At 42.0% G+C, this 20000-nt stretch overlaps 1 protein-coding gene across 2 annotated transcripts in view; it reads left to right on the forward strand.

The window, feature by feature from the left end:
- LOC106609416 (PRKC apoptosis WT1 regulator protein) overlaps positions 1-5749 on the forward strand; it is a 92012-nt gene extending 86263 nt beyond the window's left edge. For both annotated transcript variants that reach the window (XM_014208216.2, XM_014208218.2), the window contains exon 7: positions 2323-5749. In XM_014208216.2, coding sequence (XP_014063691.1) covers positions 2323-2409 — 87 coding nt within the window. In that variant the 3' untranslated portion in view covers positions 2410-5749. The remainder of the gene's footprint in view (positions 1-2322) is intronic.
- The last annotated feature ends 14251 nt before the right edge of the window (positions 5750-20000 follow it).

Raw genomic sequence — 20000 nt, forward strand, 5'->3', positions numbered from 1 at the left:
CTGTCTCCATACCTACTGTAGACCCACACTGTATACAGAGAGGCAAATACCCCACCCCCTGTCTCCATACCTACTGTAGACCCACACTGTATTCAGAGAGGCAAATACCTCACCCCCTGTATCCATACCTACTGTAGACCCACACTGTATACAGAGAGGCAAATACCCCACCACCTGTCTCCATACCTACTGTAGACCCACACTGTATACAGAGGCAAATACTCCACACCCTGTCTCCATACCTACTGTAGACCCACACTGTATTCAGAGAGGCAAATACCCCACACCCTGTCTCCATACCTACTGTAGACCCACACTGTATACAGAGAGGCAAATACTCCACACCCTGTCTCCATACCTACTGTAGACCCACACTGTATACAGAGAGGCAAATACCCCACCCCCTGTCTCCATACCTACTGTAGACCCACACTTTATACAGAGAGGCAAATACTCCACACCCTGTCTCCATACCTACTGTAGAACCACACTGTATTCAGAGAGGCAAATACCTCACCCCCTGTATCCATACCTACTGTAGACCCACACTGTATACAGAGAGGCAAATACCCCACCACCTGTCTCCATACCTACTGTAGACCCACACTGTATTCAGAGAGGCAAATACCCCACACCCTGTCTCCATACCTACTGTAGACCCACACTGTATACAGAGGCAAATACCCCACCTCCTGTCTCCATACCTACTGTAGACCCACACTGTATACAGAGAGGCAAATACTGGGGTCCTCAGAAACACAAATTCCTCAGCATGTCTCCCGATGTTGTTATTTTGTATTTTTCCAAGGTTGATGGCATTCATTCACTCACTCACAAGGTTTCATAGATCATTGTCTAGCTCCTGGCATTGAATATTGAGAAGAAACATCAACAGCGGGTCTCTTTCCTGTTGGTTTCATCAGAGGTCAGAGTTTCTGTTTCCTGAGTCTACAGTCATAGGCCAGTATTCCAGTGTTCCCAGCGCTCTGAGACCATCAACAGAATCTCCCCATCGCATGACCCCTCCTCCTGTTATCTGGGTAACAGGTTTTGGCAATGTTTTTGGCATTAGGAAACCTAGCAGGAGGCCTCCAAAAGCCTTTCATCTCTGAAATATTCCAAAAGAGAGTATGCAGGCCTCCTCGATGAGGCATTCCAATGCAAACAAGCCCTGAGTCTCCCCTGCCAACAAATACAGTTGCTGGTCAGTGTTGATTTTGCACATTTCAGGAACTTGCAAGGGTCCTCTATGCCTGGCTGTCTTTATTATCGTCACATTTGTTCGTTAAGATAGGCTGTAGAGACTGCAGTGGCTATAAGCCATCTGGTCATGTGGAGGAGGCCATATAACTGTTGGATCTGAGAGCCCTGATAGCATCACATGAACAGGACCTCATAAGACGAAGTCTCCCGTTGGGAACACTCGCCGGTGCGATAGTGATCAGAAATGTCCCTCTGAGCGGTTACTGCAAGGCCTGATGGGAAGGCAGGAGATAAGGAACAGATCCAGTGTGGCGTCTCTTTCTCGCAGCGCTTGAAGATTGAACTGTGACTCACTAGCAAAGTTTGTTTGTAGCGAAGGCTTGGATAAGGCTGAGGTGCTGGCAGACAATATGACCCCGGAGGACATCTGACTCTGGCTACATAGAATAAAGGCTCAAGCAGGTTGCATGCAAGTTGAAGTACATGTAGATATAATCTATGTTGGGAGATTCAATGAAATGTGAATAAAGTTATTAGTCGGTTGTAACTTTAAAACATTCAAGTGGTATGCCGGAGGCCAGAAAAACAATGTCATGGCTATCGAGTGAATCTAGCAGCCGTCTGATGCGAAATGAGACGGCTTTTCTCCCCTTGTGTCAGAGCTCAGACAGTGAGCTGTTCTGTAGCCACACCATGTCTGTGGCTCTGTGACCTCCAGTGTTTGACTTGCAGACTACCTCGCTTTTTAAGTTTCCGACAAGTGCGGCTTAGCTAATCCTGACGGTCGCCTGTCGCTGCTGCCAGTGATGGAGGAAGCTGAAAATGAGAAGTGTCACTTTTAGATCAGCGCTTTGATGAGAGGGCGTCATGGCAACAGGGCTCCTCATTTGTGCCTAATTGGAGCTGTTCAAGTTTAATTCGTTATTTTCAAGGCAATTCTGCTGAAGGGAGACCCGGGAGGTGAAACTCTTCGTTCCACCTCTCGCTCTCTCATCTTTCTCTAAACTGACAAGCTAACTCCTCTGAGGTAAAAATAAGGCAGATCTTGCATAATGATGGTATATGACTTCCTTTAGATCAAGCTGAAGTGGAGCTGTCTCCTTTGTTTTTGTTTTGCAGGACCTCGATGACATTGAGGATGAGAACGAGCAGCTGAAGCAGGAGAACAAAACTCTCCTGAAGGTGGTGGGCCAGCTGACGAGGTAGAACCCAACCAGCCACGGATCCCCACTTCCAAAAAGAAAACAAACCACCCCCCACCCCTCCAACGGAGTGCCCCTCAAGGCCTTACACCCCCTGCTCTCACCCACCCTTCCCTTTCCACCCTCGTTCCAAGTCCAGCAGCAGCATGTCCTTTCTCTGTGTCGGTGGTGTCCCTGTTGTTGTCGATGGGTGGAAGAGGACATTTAAGAGTAGCTTCTAGAGCCTTTGTGTCTTAAACGCACCTTGAGCGTCCTCCCTAAGGATGCTTTTATTCAGTTCTGAGGGGAAACTGAAGCCACCGAAAGCTCTAGTCCTATTTAGATCCCATGGGGTGTCTAAATGAGGTTCTGTGATGGTATATTTAATGTAAATCTCTTGTACATAGGCCATTTAGATTTGTTGTTCTTTTTGATGAATCTTAAAAAGGAAATTGAATGTACGTGGTGCATCACCGAGCACATGAGGGATGTTTTGTTTGTTTTAGGAACTTAAAGAGTTCTTGGACATTTTGACTCTAATGATCTGTCGACCAGGGTATATAATGCTTGCCTAGGTTATGTGCAACCGGCTCTCTGTGCTTCTGTTTATCTGCATCATTACAGTGTAAATGCATTGTCAGGTCAGAGGCTGTGTTGTCCTTCAAAGCACTAAAACCTGGTCTCCATCTGCACGTGAAACAACTGGCTCTGTGATGGAGCCTGTGTCATTTAGACCAAATTCAAGACAAAATCCCTGCTACCATCAGCCAAAGTGGGCATAATGCCTTGCATGTTACGGAAGTCTTTTTTGAAAATCCATTAGTTCCATTTCCCCAAGGGAATAAAAAAAAAGCCTGGTGCTTTTTCTGTTCATGTCGATGCCGCTTTTACTCTCTTGTTCCGATTTCTACTTGGTACATTTTAATCAGTGGGGTCGTTTCAGCTAAACCTAGGGTATGCCAGTGACATGGGTGGGGGGGATAAAGTTGACGCTTTATTTACTGCGTTTTATACACAATTTAAAACTCTAAAATGCTATTCAGAGAACAGCAAAAACAAGCAAAATTTACTCCAGTCATAATACGCTAAACTGCTATTGCCTTTTAATGGGGATTGGAATGATTTTAGTAGCCTATTTTATATTGTTGGTGTTGAGCTAGGATATGATGACTGCCATACTCTGCCAAACCCAATTGACGCCCTGATTTTAATCCATGTGGTATATTTTAAACCTGAAGTCATTCAAATATATATATCCCCATTATAAATCATGAAAAGCAAGCAATTTGTTTTCATTAATTCTATGCTTTATAGCCATTTCAATGTGGAAAATGAAATATTATAGTATTGTATTTCTACTGGGGTTACACCCCAGTAGAAATACATGTGGAATCTTTTGAAATGCGTTTTGCATCTGTAACTCAAGCGTTTACAACTTGTTTTGTTTGCAATATTGATAGATGTAGCTGCTCTTGGTATATAGTGAGTAAGAGTTATAGAGTAAGCTACTGCAGTGCATTTTGTTGTATGATAACCAAATCAACTGAAGGAACATACTTTTTGAAATGCATCTCTTTTTGATTTCTCAAGACAGTGATGTGGCTGTGAGAAGTTCTATTACTTTTACCCCGTCCGTATTTAGATCTTTGCATTACATACAGGGGCCCATTTTTGTGCTGAAACAAATGTGTGGCTCTTGCATCATGTATTCTGTAAAGCCCACTGGGTGGTAAAGATTTTAGGTTTTTAGACTTTACTGGGGTACGTCTTGATATAGAAACCCCTCTTACCGGTAGACACACACATATATATATATATATATATATATATACACACACACACACACACACACACACACACACACACACACACACACACACACACACACACACACACACAGCCCTTACAGGAAAAAACACGTGAAACAATGTGTTTTTGGAGCACTTCACGTGATGATGTTTCACATAACCTTTCACATTTTGATTCAAATGTGAATCTTTTGGGGATATTTTTCACTTGAGATTTCACAGGTGATGCCCTGCAAATAAAACAGAGTTGTTAGAACACACAAACAGTGCTTTTAACATCATGTTTTCAACTTACATATTTGGCACACTTTGACATACATGATTACATTGTTTATGTTTGTTTATACAGTAATTATTATTCCACATGTCCTCACCTAGGATTTCAACTCACAACCTTTTTGTTCATGGCATTCTGACATATTCTTACACTTTGGACTTCAAAGTAAATCTCAGCTTTGTTAAAAGTACATATTTATCGGAGTGATTCAGGAGTAACATTAAAATAGAATAATATGCACCTACAAACATTAGACAACTATACAGAAAATCCCCAATTTGCTGAAATAAGTAAATGTATTAAATGATGAGCGAATAGTCAGATTAACTGTGAGCTAAAATAGCAGTGTAGTCGGCACTATTTTGGTAAGTGTAGAGGTGTAGTGGAAAGCTGCAGAGTTTGTGGTGCAGCAGAAAGATCAGTTTACCTCAAATCCAGAGGTGGTTAGTTCAAATCCCAGGTGGGGTCATATTGAAAAGTCAGTACTTAACTACTAAGTGATCATGTCTAATGTAATTATATTGACATTGATTAAATATGTTTTAACTATTTTAGCAGAACAGCTTACCACTTACTTTAAAACTCGCATACCATGTAATTACTTTACTTATCATTATGTTACGTCCGGATGAATGGTAAAGCAAAGGTCTTGAGGACATCTTACAAACATCCTAACATGTTCCTCAATGACTGTCTTCGGATGTTGTGTCGTGGTCCCCTGGAGGTTTTCCAAGGATGTCCCCAAGGATCTCGTTAGGACGTTCTTGGAATGTTGTGTCATGGTCCCCTGGAGGTTTTATCTAGTTCCAGTTTTGTTCCAAGGATGTCCCCAAGGACCTCGTTAGGACGTTCTTGGAATGTTGTGTCATGGTCCCCTGGAGGTTTTATCTAGTTCCCGGTTTGTTTCAAGGATTTTCCCCAGGACGTTTTTAGGAAAATTCTTGGTATGTTGTGTCATGGTCCCCTGAAGGTTTTTGTCTAGCTCAAATGTTGTCACATGTAGTTTCATGCTTTCACATGTTAAGTTTTGCATCACCATCCCCACATTTACTCAAATGGTGTCAAGTGTAGTTTAATGGTGTCACATTGACATTTTGCTTCCCATGTTGTCACATTTATTTTACATAATATCATGTTATCACATGTTGTTTTACATGTTATCACATGAACTTTACGTGATCATGTGACATGTTGTTTCTGTAAGGGACACACCTCTTTCTCTCTCTACATTATGCATGTACAAAAGATGAAGTCATTTAATAAAAGTTTGATTATCTCTCTGTCGACTCGTTAGTGTTCATTAAGGCTAATTTGATGTGATGATGCGATGCCACTGAGCCGGTAATGTAACGTGACAGCGGTGGTTCAGTTGTCACAATAGACACACTGTGTGCTCCCCGACCATGGTTATTCATCATCGCCAATCACCTCGCAGTCTGACTGGGAAGGGACCACCCATCCCTGGCAAGCATCGTCTCCAAGACACTGCGACGCTGGACTAATATAGCAATGCCATCCAAGTCATTAGTCTCCCTCACCTTGAGAGAAGAGGGACAGGAGGGCTTCCTATCAGGACTAATGTAAAGGTAATTGTCTCATCTTCCTAGAACTGCCCCAGGGCGGCCCAGCACCATTCCTATTAGCATTTTTATAGGAAGTTGTAAGGTGTGTGTGATTTAGTAATATATTATAGGAGACCTGAAACGATTCTGTTCATTCCTCATCCTTCCTCTAGTTTGTGAAATAATCTCCTTTTTAAACTCCCTGCTTTGGCTTTTATTCCCGTCTTGTTATTCACAAACTTGATAGTCTTGACTGCTTCTCCTCTGCTTAGCAAAACTAGCATTAACTGAGTTTCAACCCACTATCTGTAACTTCATTTAAACCCCCTCATCTGTTCCTTAACCAGCCCTCTGAAAGGCCCTCACCACCACCACATAGCCTCAGGGGGACATGTTTAGAAAATGGAGGTATGTAGGTTTTGTTCATGCTAAATTAATGTAATTATTATTCTTACTTGTACACGACACAGTTGGGCTCTCATCAAAGCTCTAACGACACTAATGAAATTACAGGACTGCAGCGTTATCAGATATCATTTTACCTTTGTACTTTTAAGGAATAACTCCGTTTTTTTGGTAGATCTGAAATGTAACAGAGGTAGCATTTTTTTATTTCAGTGAAGACCTTAAAGATCTTCACTGAGATGAGGCCTGGAGGCTAGTTGATATGGATGGAATGGCCACATCTGTGTACACCGAAATGCATTTGATCTTGTGGAACTGATAGTCATTGGAGAAAAAATAAAACAAACCCTTATCTTGTTTCTTGAAGGAGGCCATTTTTCATTATCAGCAGTTTCTTGCTCTTGGTCCTCAGAGCCAATCTCTTCCATCTCTGGGATCTCTGGTGCAAGGAACCACTCACCCAGCTGAGGATGGCAGGGGTCGGGGAGAGAGATAGCGGGAGAGAATATATGTGGGTTATTTCGTCTCTCCTGAATTGGCTGGCTGGCTTGGAACCATCTGCTCAGAAAAATGCCTCCTAAAAAAAAATATTGCCCATATAGAGTTTTGTTTAGAATAAGATAACATTTTTATAAAACCTTTTGTAACCAGTAGATCATGTTCTACTGATATGGAACCTACAAGATCTCCCACACGTTGCACTTTTGTAACACAGATTAATAGCGTTGGCATTTGTGGAAGCCTGATGGACCTCTGTGGCTTGCTGCTGGACTAGTGAGGGATTTGTTCAACTTGTGCTCTCCCACCAACGCTCTGAAACGCAAACACCATGTCAGAGAGAGGGGGAGGTGGAAAAACACAAGACCCATGCATTTCCCTCAACACACCAGGGCCACGGCCACAAGCTGGGCTGCCCTTTCGGAAATGCCCTGTAAACGTCAATAAGGAGGAAAGGTGCCATTTTCACACCAATAAGCAACATAAACCATTGACAGACCAAAGGCATTTCATTCACCACAGAACTCCTACAACTGTATGATTCGTAGGGCGATAGATTCTCATACTTTCATTTTCCCACAACTGTTACCATAGCAATGACTGAGATATGGTTTGGTGTAAATCACACGTTATTGGTGTTTGTGTACTTTGGTTAGGCTTATAGTAAGTTATATGTTATTGCTGTAGTATTACATTTCTGATACAGTATGTCTTATGTGATTTGTAAAACTCTGCAAGCATTTCAATATGATAGAATATACTGCATATTACTGCCATTTCACCTATAGGTATAGTGGGATAGTTACAGTATATACCTCATGTGACCCATGATAAGACTATGCAATTAGCCTGTTTTATCTGATTCCATAAAGATAAAATATGCAATAGACTATTGTTGAGTTAGTAATAAGCAATCAAGAAAGGATTAGGAATGAAATTCGAAATACAAGTGTATTCCATTAATTTGTAAGATGAATGCTACATTATACAAGGCACAAACTTAAGCTACGAAGCATTAACAAGCATTACAAGGCACTTTTCGAAGGATGCTCATGGAGAGTGAGAGGTCATAGCCTGAAAGACCATGCACTAAGAGTCCCTGGGGTGAAGGAAGGAAGAAAGTGTATCTCACCGACGCAGGTCTAGAACAAAAGAGAGAAACAATGAATTTTAAGACCCCTTTATAACATCTTGAGTAGTTTCGATTCAAAATCGGAATTGTTGACCAATATTATTACTGTAAAGTTTACATCCTATAGGTCTGATATCTGATTGGAGGTTAAGACAACAGAAGCTCTGCTTCTCAGAGGTGTGATGAGGGGTTGGCAAGACAACACAGAGAACGTTGAATTCCTGGGAAGACAATAAAACCCCTTTGTTGATAAGAGTCCCTTCAGGGGCTACATAGGTATAATAAGGAATCGGTAAGACTTGATGAAGTTGATCCTCTTTCTTGTTGACTTAATATTTATATTCTACTTTTTTTGGGGGGTGGGGGCTGACATCTAAGTAAAAACGGAAGCACAGCATGTCCTCTTGGCTTTGCTGAGTGCCCATCTGCATTCTGAAATGACAGTTTCAGTTTCTCTTCCTCTTACTTGAGTGCCTCTCCTCAAACCCACATAGACATTGGTCTGTGATGGCCAGTGGGACAAGAGATATTGTTCGAACTGAATTTCTGTATGTGGTCTTTTGTCAAACTTGAGGTCAAGTTCACTTTAAGGCAGGACAGTTGGATAGCCAGGCACTGTAGTAATGGTAGTTATAACATGTAATTTTATTTTCTTAATCCACTGGTGCCTCATTGTCCTGATCACTGTTGCGTTGGAGGCACCAATGTCACCTTGAAGCTGCATCCTCAAAATGAACTACATCAGCCTCAACATGGATTGTGTAAGTCAGAATGTGTTCAATAGTATTTGTGTACAGTTGTCGATACTCTACTCATGAAATCCTCATACAAGATATGGAATTGTCAAGTCCCATGATTAGAACCAGAGCACAACAGGCTTCAGTACCTCTTTTCTCAGCTGGGAATAAAGTTGGCTGTTCCAAAAGATCATTTTGGTCACCATAGCAACGAGCTATGATGCGAATCCCGATCAATCTTTCTAAACTATGGTCTGCGCACACCCATGAAGAGACACACACAACCTGCCTGGCTGCTAATTCCACCAACATCTTTTGCATTGTTGGGTGAGAACACTAATGACAGAATACCTCATATATAGACTGGGAATTTTGTTGCCACTTTTTTTATTTGCTGGACAAAACTACCTTGAGCGCTACGTATTTTAATAATGTGGAAGAAACGAGTTGAAATAACATACATATCCAATGTCTTCAACTTTCGAAGGAATTTAAATTCAAAGAATGACTCACACAACCTACACTGTGTAGATAGCAATCATGTTCAGTACCAGATATGTTTTTCTACCCTGCTTCAGTTGCTCTGCTCTACCAGTGGATGGCAGTGTTCTCACCACATCCATGCAACCTATTCAATCCACTACACTGGGGGTGTCAAACTCATTCCACTGGGGCCGAGTGTCTGGTTTTTCCTTTCAGTTAAGACCTAGACAACCAGATGAGGGGAGTTCCTTACTGATTAGTGACCTTAATTTGTCAATCAAGTGCAAGGGTGGAGCGAAAACCCGTAAGGCACTCGGCCCTCCGTGGAATGAGTTTGACACGTGCACTACACTGATTCATATCTCTCTTTGCTACACACACAGGGGCGGAAATCCCGGGGGGGACGGGGGACACACGACCCCCCCATCCTGGGAAAAATATGATTTGTCCCCCCCAATATATCACTGAAACATAACTATGTAATTTAAATAATATTAATAATACGCAATGAAAGCAATTGTGCTGATTATAGACACTTAATAGCGCGTTTTTAAGTTTCAAAAGATTGCGACCCCCCCCCCCCCGCACTTTGCCTCACAATGGTTTGATCCACTGCCAGTTCCTTAGCTTGCTACGTAACTGCCGTGAGGTTCATCCAGTCAATCGCGCACACACACACTAGCTGAATATGCAGAGCTAGCGCTCAAATATTAACTATTAAGCTAGCTAGTACCTATTCCATTTATGCGGCGTCGTCAAAGATGGAATCAGCATGCAGATGATTCAAAGTCCCTGTGATAAGGTTAGCGATAAACTGAAGTCCAAACTGAACAGAACTACACTCTCATCTACCATTGTCTTAAATATATTTAATGGTCTCGTTGCAAAAGCTAAATTGTCGCAAGGGAACTTTTATTTATTTAATTTCACCTTTATTTAACCCGGGTAGCAAAGATTATAGCAAACACCACTGAAACTGAATTGGTGCTCGCTAGCTTTGCAAATTCAGCTATTGTTGGAAGCCAGCCAATATGAAACAAACTATTAAAATTACAAAAGGTTGCAGCATATGTTGTGTAAATGGTGAACTCATACAGCTGTCAACTTGTCATTTTAATCCGTTTCACATTTGCTAGCTACCTTTTAGATCGAAGCCCATATAGAATGATTGAAGATGATAGAAGCCCATCTCCTACTGTAAATAACCTACACACTGTGTGTGTAGCCAGCCAGGTAGAAAAATGGCAGAAAAATAAAAGACGGACATCAGAGTATTTTTCAATACACCAAAATGCATAGTAAGAACCCTAGTAGCCTAATATCTCAAAGACTAGTTGATAAAATGTTCATGAGAAAGAAATGAAATTCTAATGGAAATGTTTTACAATGATGTCATTAGGCAGAGCAGGCAACAGATGGCACACAGACAGCAGAGTTGGGGACAGATATGCAGGGACAGACTGGCAGAGACTGGGAGTCTCAGGTAAGTTTGTTGAGTCTTTGTTTGGCAACATTATGAAAGGTTCTCAATTTTTTGGACTTGTAAAATAGGAACATAATTGGAAAATGCCATGGATACCCCCACTCTCAACTTAAACTGGTGACTGAACTAAGATTTGTTAAAGGCAATGGTATTGCTGTTGTGATTAGTTGTGTAGTTTTGGGTACCGGTAGTTAGGAGTACAGCAAACACCTTATTTCTTTGGTTCCTCAATATACATTTACCATATTACAATGTAGGCTATGTGTTACAGCACTACTTTTGGTGTCCCCCTCAGGAATTGCTCTTGAGAAAATTTCATGTAATTGTCCCCTCCAAAGTGGATATCAGATTTTCGCCCCTGTACACACACTGTACACATAACCTTGTTCTGTTTGGATACAACAGTCCTGCCTGCCATATCTCAGTTGTATGTTCATGAGAGGACTTTTATTTTTATTTTTAACTTATTTTTATTTCACCTTTATTTAACCAGGTAGGCTAGTTGAGAACAAGTTCTCATTTACAGCTGCGGCCTGGCCAAGATAAAGCAAAGCAGTCCGACACAAACAACAACAGAGTTACACATGGAATAAACAAACATACAGCCAATAACATAATAGAGAAAAAAAAGTCTATATACAGTGTGTGCAAATGCGGTAAGCTAAGGCAATAAATAGGCCATAGTGGTGAAATAATTACAATTTAGCAATTAAACACTGGAGTGATAGATGTACAGAAGATGAATGTGCAAGTAGAGATACTGAGGTGCAAAGGACCAAAAATAAATAAATAACAATATGTGGATGAGGTAGTTGGATAGGCTATTTACAGATGGGCTATGTACAGGTGCAGTGATCTGTGAGCTGCTCTGACAGCTGGTGCTTAAAGCTAGTGAGGGAGATATGAGTCTCTAGCTTCAGTGATTTTTGCAGTTCGTTCCAGTCATTGGCAGCAGAGAAATGGAAGGAAAGGCGGCCAAAGAGGAATTGGCTTGGGGGTGATCAGTGAAATATACCTGCTGGAGCGCGTGCAACAGGTGGGTGCTGCTATGGTGACCAGTGAGCTGAGATAAGGCGGGGCTTTACCTAGCAAACACTTATAGATGACCTGGAGCCAGTGGGTTTGGCGACGAATATGAAGCGAAGGCCAGCCAACGAGAGCATACAGGTCGCAGTGGTGGGTAGTATATGGGGCTTTGGTGACAAAACGTATGGCACTGTGATAGACTGCATCCAATTTGCTGAGTAGAGTGTTGGAGTCTATTTTGTAAATGACATCGCCGAAGTCAAGGATTGGCAGGATAGTCAGTTTTACGAGGGTATGTTTGGCAGCATGAGTGAAGAATGCTTTGTTGCGAAATAGGAAGTCGATTCTAGATTTAATTTTGGATTGGAGATGCTTCATGTGAGTCTGGAAGGAGAGTTTACAGTCTAACCAGACACCTAGGTATTTGTAGTTGTCCACATATTCTAAGTCAGAACCATCCAGAGTAGTGATGCTGGACGGGCAAGCAGGTGCGGGCAGTGATCGGTTGAAGAGCATGCATTTCGTTTTACTTGCATTTAAGAGCAGTTGGAGGCCACGGAAGGAGAGTTGTATGGCATTGAAGCTCGTCTGGAGGTTAGTTAACCCAATGTCCAAAGAAAGGCCAGAAGCGTACAGAATGATGTCGTCTGCGTAGAGGTGGATCAGAGAATCACCAGCAGCAAGAGCAACATCATTGATGTATACAGAGAAAAGAGTTAGCCCGAGAATTGAACCCTGTGGCACCCCCATAGAGACTGCCAGAGGTCCGGACAACAGGCACTCCGATTTGACACACTGAACTCTGTCTGAGAAGTAGTTGGTGAACCAGGCGAGGCAGTCATTTGAGAAACCAAGGCTGTTTAGTCTGCCGATTAGAATGTGGTGATTGACAGAGTCGAAAGCCTTGGCCAGGTCGATGAATACAGCTGCACAGTATTGTCTCTTATCGATGGCAGTTATGATATCGTTTAGGACCTTGAGCGTGGCTGAGGTGCCCCCATGACCAGCTCGGAAACCAGATTGCATAGCGGAGAAGGGACAGTGGGATTCGAAATGGTCGGTGATCTGTTTGTTAACTTGGCTTTCGAAGACCTTAGAAAGGCAGGGTAGGATAGATATAGGTCTGTAGCAGTTTGGGTCTAGTGTGTCTCCCCCTTTGAAGAGGGGGATGACCGCGGCAGCTTTCCAATCTTTGGGGATCTCAGATGATACGAAAGAGAGATTGAAAAGGCTAGTAATAGGGGTTGCAAGAATTTTGGCAGCTAATTTTAGAAAGAGAGGGTCCAGATTGTCTAACCCTGCTGATTTGTAGGGGTCCAGATTGTGCAGCTCTTTCAGAACATAGGCTATCTGGATTTTGGTGAAGGAAAAATGGGGGAGGCTTGGGCAATTTGCTGTGGGGGGTACAGAGCTGTTGACCAGGGTATTGGTGGCCAGGTGGAAAGCATGGCCAGCCGTAGAAAAATGCTTTTTGAAATTCTCAATTATTGTTGATTTATCGGTGGTGACAGTGTTTCCTAGCCTCAGTGCAGTGGGCAGCTGGGAGAAGGTGCTCTTAATCTCCATGGACTTTACAGTGTCCCATAACGTTTTGGAGTTCGTGCTGCAGGATGCAAATTTCTGTTAGGAAGCAAAGGCTAGCTTTTTCAAACTGCCTGTCTATATTGGTTCCTAACTTCCCTGAAAAGTTGCATATCGCGGGGCTATTTGATGCTAATGCTGTACGCCACAGGATGTTTTTGTGCTGGTTAAATTAAGTCAAATGCTGTTGTTTGTATTACATAGAAATACCCTTTGCACTGTACAGTCACAAATGAACAGCATGTTCTAAAAACTGGTGTTGTTATTATGCTAACGTGGCATGCTAGCCTGTGGAAACTCATAAAGCCCCTGTGGGAGTTCTGTGTTATACAATAGCCTCCCTCTCACAGCTCCACCACTAGCTATGGACTAAACACAAAGGCAGAAGACTATTACTGTCAATACTATGGAGGCAGAGAAAAGAAAGGATCTCTTGAGTCTGCCAATATTCTGGACTGTAAAAGCTGATAATATTTGGGACCGTTGGACACTTTCATTTGTTTCATGGTAGTGATGCATTCCAATGTAATTCTTGACACAATAATAGTAGTTGTCACGTTATGAATACGAAAAGCCCTCAAATAGGTTCCGGGTTGCTTTTTCCAGTGAAAGTGCATGGATCTCAAGGTTGTGATGGTTACACATAAAGCCACACAACACACAGAATATGAAACATCTCTGGGGAGCATCAATGGTCCCTGAAGGTCACTTTACTCTGTTTCCATGACAGCCTGTCTGGCTCCCCTTCTGGGAAAGCTTGTTGCTGTTGTGGTTTTGTTGTTATGTAATATGATTTAAGGGTCCACTCACATACATACACACACACGCTGCCTCTCTCTCTCTGTAGAGACGCAAACACGCACAACACGACTCATTCGCTGGGCTGGTGCAGAGACAGCGGAACACCTCCAGGGGATAATGTTTGTTGACAGCTGTGATAGGACTGTATCAGACAAGTCAGACAAGTCATGTATAAAAACTTCCAATTCAGTTTCTGTGGTAGAATAACATCCAGCTATCATTGAATCAATCAATTATAGAATCCACCCATCCATTTCCATTGACATGATCAACACTTTATTTTCCAGTTATGAACTCACAGGTGATTGCCAGCAGTGTGGGAGTACGGTTCATCAGTGCATGCCCGTTTCCATGAGCGCTCACTTTTTATTTATTTATTTATTTTAGCTTTATTTTAGCAGGTGTCTCATTGAGATAAAACATACATTTTAAAAGAGAGACCTGGCCAAAATAGCAGCACACAAAGCTTCAGACACATTTACAACATAAACACGAAGCACCACAGTTTAAAAAAACATACATTTACACATTGAGCAGCAAGATGGTGTGGTGTGTTGCAACCAAGGGTCAAAACATTGACGACCCTCCACTTAATTTCCCATCATAGTGTTTACCCTAGATTTAAACCTGCAATTTCAGGACCTTTTGAAGCTTGTTCCAAACATAAGTGGCAGAGAACTGTAACGCTTTCCCCCCTAGCTATGTACAGGCCTTATACTATGTTCGTAACCAAATGGTAGGTGGAGGATTACCACTTATGAAGTCAAAAATACCAGTTGGATGCATTCACGTGCTTTGAACTTGTTGAGCAAAGCCGATTCGCTAATGGCCAACAAGCGCCGTAAACCATAAACTAAAAGTACAGCTATCACGCTTGTAAACAAATTATATTATGTTCCAAAACTGTATGTATAGATTGCTTTAAGGAAAATAATGTTTTGTTGTTGCATTTAACTGCCAAAAATGCTGTTTTAGAGGTCAGTTAATTAGTCATCATGTAGAAAAAGTGGGAGCTCAGGATGATAAATGAGTTCCCTACTACAAAAAGTGAAATATAAGCAAGCCTAAATATCTTACATTAGGTGATAATTCACTTAACGTTTGTATTTTTTTTCTTTTATTTCTTTCTTACCAAGCTAAATTATCTAATGATGAGTTTGCTTATTTTAACCTGAAAAGCCCTAACCTAAAGTAATTGATCTTATTTGAATATATTTTTTAACATATTTTACCTTAATGAGATGATTAAGGTCAAATATCTTATAAAATATATTGAAATAAGATAAATGTGTAGTAATCGCCAGAGGGCCATTAAAGTGGATTTCCCCAGTCGTAAGTGGTAAATTCCAACTTCCCACTTGGTTACGAACGCAGCTTCAGTCACAGTCAACAAAACACCGTCATGTGAGCTCAGGCGATAGTTGTCATTTGTCTGCTGGACAATGCAGATACACAGGTAAAATGGGAGCTGTCTCAGTATGGCCTTATAAACAAAAACGTAACAATGACTTAGTCTCTGAATTAAGGCCAGCCCACTCTCTTATAGAGGGTACAGTGATGAGTGAGGGCTTTGGAGTTTGTAACAAACCTCACCGCCCAACAGTACACAGTGTCCAGCCAACATAATGAGGCCACAGGGGCATATACGTACAAGATATCACCATAACCAATTACAGGCACGAAGGTAGCGGAAACAAAGCCTCCTTCTCGCTTCAAAATAAAAACGTAACTTATTTTGAAAATAAAAACCCAACTTGGGGGTTAGTATCACAGGAGGATCTAACGAGCCAATGATCCCACTGGGGATGCCCCTCTGACACAGGTTAAATTACGCTCTGAAGGATGGTGGACACAGACCCTGCAAGAGGCAGCAGCATCTTCTGAGAAGCCTCCACATAGGAGGAACACAGAGGCAAGAACAACAACAATACAAAGAAAACATCCATATTGGATGTGGAATGAATTATACAAATGCCTCCCTGGAAATACAATCTGACACCACCGCAGTAGTCCTTAATGAATAAAAGTGATTTCACACCATCAGGGTATGTTTGGCTGATGCTTGGCTCCAGTGCTTTGATGCTCCAGTGGAGCAGCACAACAGTGACACACCCGAGCTTAGAGGGTCGACGCGGTTCCCTGAGCGCAAGAAGCAGGTGACACATGACTGGAAAGGTCGCTCTCTGCGTGGTCCTGCCTACGGCTCCACCCTGCCAAGGCATGTCACCAACCTCACGGAACGACAGCGGTGCCATAGCCAGGGTCATGTTGGCTTGTTACTGGGGAGAGATGGAGGACACTACTCTAGTTGTGTAATCAATGTATTTTTCCCAACAGATGAGAGCTCTGTTTGTATAGTATATCATGGAATCCTTAGTGACTGTGAATAGACTTTTTCATTCCAAAGAACAAACCGTGTAGCTACAGAATTCAGAGGATATTTTGCATTCAAGACCTGGCATTGAAGTTATTAAAATTCCACACTCATTTTGCAATGAATAGCCTACTTAGATTCCTCATAAATAATTTCTATTTTTCTATCTATTTCACAAGCCTAAACGTTCCTGACTAAATGAAATAGGGACATTCAGATGGCGCAACATTGCAGATATTTTAAATTATAAACTGGGTAGTTTGGGTTCTGGATGCTGATTGTCTGAAAGCCGTGGTATATCATACATTATACAATGGGTGGGTCTAATCTTGAATGCCGATTGGTTAAAAGTGTATTCCAGCCAGTGTCTATTCCACAAGTTATCACCGGCTAAATCTATGACTTTAAAATGCCTATTTACTCTGTTCCATCTGACTGCACAATCCACTGTCTCATCAGCCCAGCCAGACAATTTATGAACTTGATCTCCACTATAAAAAACATCTAGACATTATCTCACATTTCTTTTAGACTAACATTTAGTTTTCAACAGCAGAGATTTGTATACTAAAGAGAGAGCACATTTTCAATGCCAGGCGAAATCGTGCCTCATTAGCTCATTGTTATGGATGTGTCCAAATAAATGTCACAGCTTAAACAAATGCAGCTACTGTTCTGTCTGCACTGTTTGACGTGAAGGTAAGTCAGCCGTAGTTGGCTAGCTAGCAAGCAAGGGAGAAGAACGTTGCCAGCCAGTATGGCAATGGAACATGTAGAATGAACGACTGGGTCGCGTCCATAGAAACAGAACAAAAAGACTGAACGACTGGGTCGCGTCTCTGGCAACCGAACCAATAGAACGAATGACCAGCCGGCTTGGGTAGCAACCCTATAGTAGATTTGTTTTTCGGGACTATATCCTGTGGAAGGATGAAATAGTATGAATAAATACGTTTTTAATGAAAATATGTCAATCATTATTTGAATATGTTGGTAACCCTTTGTATAAAAGTGATAATTCCCTTGATGCCGGTGTTTGGAGGATATATTGGCACGGTTTGCCTAGACTTCGTCTCGGGCCTAACAACACCCGTGCCAACATATACTCCAAACACTGGCCTCTCAAGCATTATCAATTAATTATAAACTTGGTGGTTTGATCCCTGAATGCTGATTAGCTGAAAGCTGTGGTATATCAGACTGTATACCACGGGTATGACAAAACATTTAGTTTTACTGTTCTAATTATATGGTTAACGAGTTTATAATAGCAATTAGGCACCTCAGGGGTGCCTAACCACACCCCCTCAGGCCTTATTGCTTAAATATACCACGAGTATGATGCAAAATGACTTGTTGTTTACTATTCTAATTGCGTTGGTAGCCAGTTTCTAATAGCAATAAGGCACCTCGGAAGTTTGTGGTATATGGCCAATATACCATCGCTAAGGGCTGTATTCAGGCACTTCATGTTGCGTCGTGCGTAAGACCAGCCCTTAGCAGTGGTATATTGGCCATATGCCACACTTCTTTGGGCCTAATTACTCAAATATATTCTATTGGCCAGATCATATAGGCAATGATGACTTCATGACATGTAGTCATTCATTTCCATAAAACAACATATCTATCTGCTTGTTTGAACGTCGAACGCACATGCCAGGTGAATTTGATTGCACTAAATCGGTTTGGGCCTACTAGCAGGCTACTTCCCTACGCTTAAGATAAACAAGCTGGGAAATGGCTTATTAAAAACAAACCTTTCAAAAATGTCACCAAAATGATGAAAATCACAAGTGTTGAGACAGCACCGAAGTGTAGATGGAAAACTTTGTGTGACCTTCATCCCACGGGAGGAAGGTGAGTCACTGGCCAATCACAGTTGCAAAACAAAAGACGCCATTGCAGCATCTCTCAATTTATCATAACAAGGACAGGTCACAAGAACTAGTCATGAAACAAAACATATTCACTGGAAGCAAATCATTCATTAGAATAGCCTAGTAGGCCTACTCGCATTTATGAAAACACTGCCATTGTCAGACCGCCACTAACGTATTGCTTACAACTGAATAAGATTTCACTGTTGTATGCAAGGGTCACCGTGACAGGTAGCCTCTTAGAATCAGAGAGTGAAATACTTACACACTTGTAGGCTCAGCATTCCCCAAAAGTCCCATTACAAGTCAGAATGTTGCACAAACTTCATTTTCAACTTACTTTTCCTGTTGTCCGCCGGTTTTCTCCCTATGTCGGAGGTAATTTGATACAACATATCCACAGGGAAGTGTTATCAACCCGACCTTCAGTACACTGGTCTGTATATCGGTTTGTACTTCCGGTGTTTATTTTCAATACTGATGCAATTCGCAAGTGAGAAACACTTGCACAATATGGCTGAGCCTAACTGAACCACAGACCAAACTGCAAACAATTTCAGCTGATTGTGAGGAAATGTGCTTCAGTTGACAACGTTCGGTTACATTTGGTTAGTGTTTACATATTGTGCATCATCTGCTATGCCTTAAGAGATTGAAAATACAAGTGACAGAATTGAACACTTTCCTGTGGATACCAAATCTCTACCTCCTACTGCCAAAAGCACCAACAGCATGTACTGTACAACCGGTAAAGTAACTGTAAATACACTATATATACAAAAGTATGTGGACATCCCTTCAAATTAGTGGATTTGGCTATTTCAGTCACACCTGTCAGGTGTATTAAATCGAGCACACAGCCATGCAAAGACAAACATTGGCAGTAGAATGGCCTTACTGAAGAGCTCAGTGACTTTCAACGTGGCACCGTCATAGGAATCCACCTTTCCAACATGTCGGTTCATCAAATTTCTGCCCTGCTAAACTGCCAGCACCATACCATCCTGCATCCCACTGCTGGCTTGCTTCTGAAACTAAGCAGGGTTGGTCCTGGTCAATCCCTGGATTCTGCTGGAAGTGGTGTTGGAGGGCCAGTATGAGGCACCCTTTCCTCTGGTCTAAAAAAAAGAAATATCCCAATCCCCCAGGGCAATGATTGGGGACGTTACTCTGTGTAGGGTTCCATCTTTTGGATGTGATGTTAAACGGATGTCCTGATTCTCTGTGGTCACTAAAGATCGCATGGCACTTAACATAAGAGTAGGGGTGTTAACCCCAGTGTCCTGGCTAAATTCCCAATCTGTCCTTCATACCATTAGGCTCACCTAATCATCCCCCCCTTCTTCCCTGTAACTATTCCCCAGGTTGTTGCTGTAAATGAGAATGTGTTCTCAGCCAGCTTACCGGGTAAAATAAATAAAGAAATAAAGCTGCCCTGGTCAACTGTAAGTGCTGTTATTGTGAAGTGGAAACGTCTAGGAGCAACAATGGTTCAGCTGTGAAGTGGTAGGCTACACAAGCTCACAGAATTGAAATGCTGAAGTGCGTAGTGTGTAAAAATTGTCTTTG

Source organism: Salmo salar, chromosome ssa07, assembly GCF_905237065.1.
Source record: "Salmo salar chromosome ssa07, Ssal_v3.1, whole genome shotgun sequence".
Taxonomy (NCBI): Eukaryota; Metazoa; Chordata; class Actinopteri; order Salmoniformes; family Salmonidae; genus Salmo; species Salmo salar.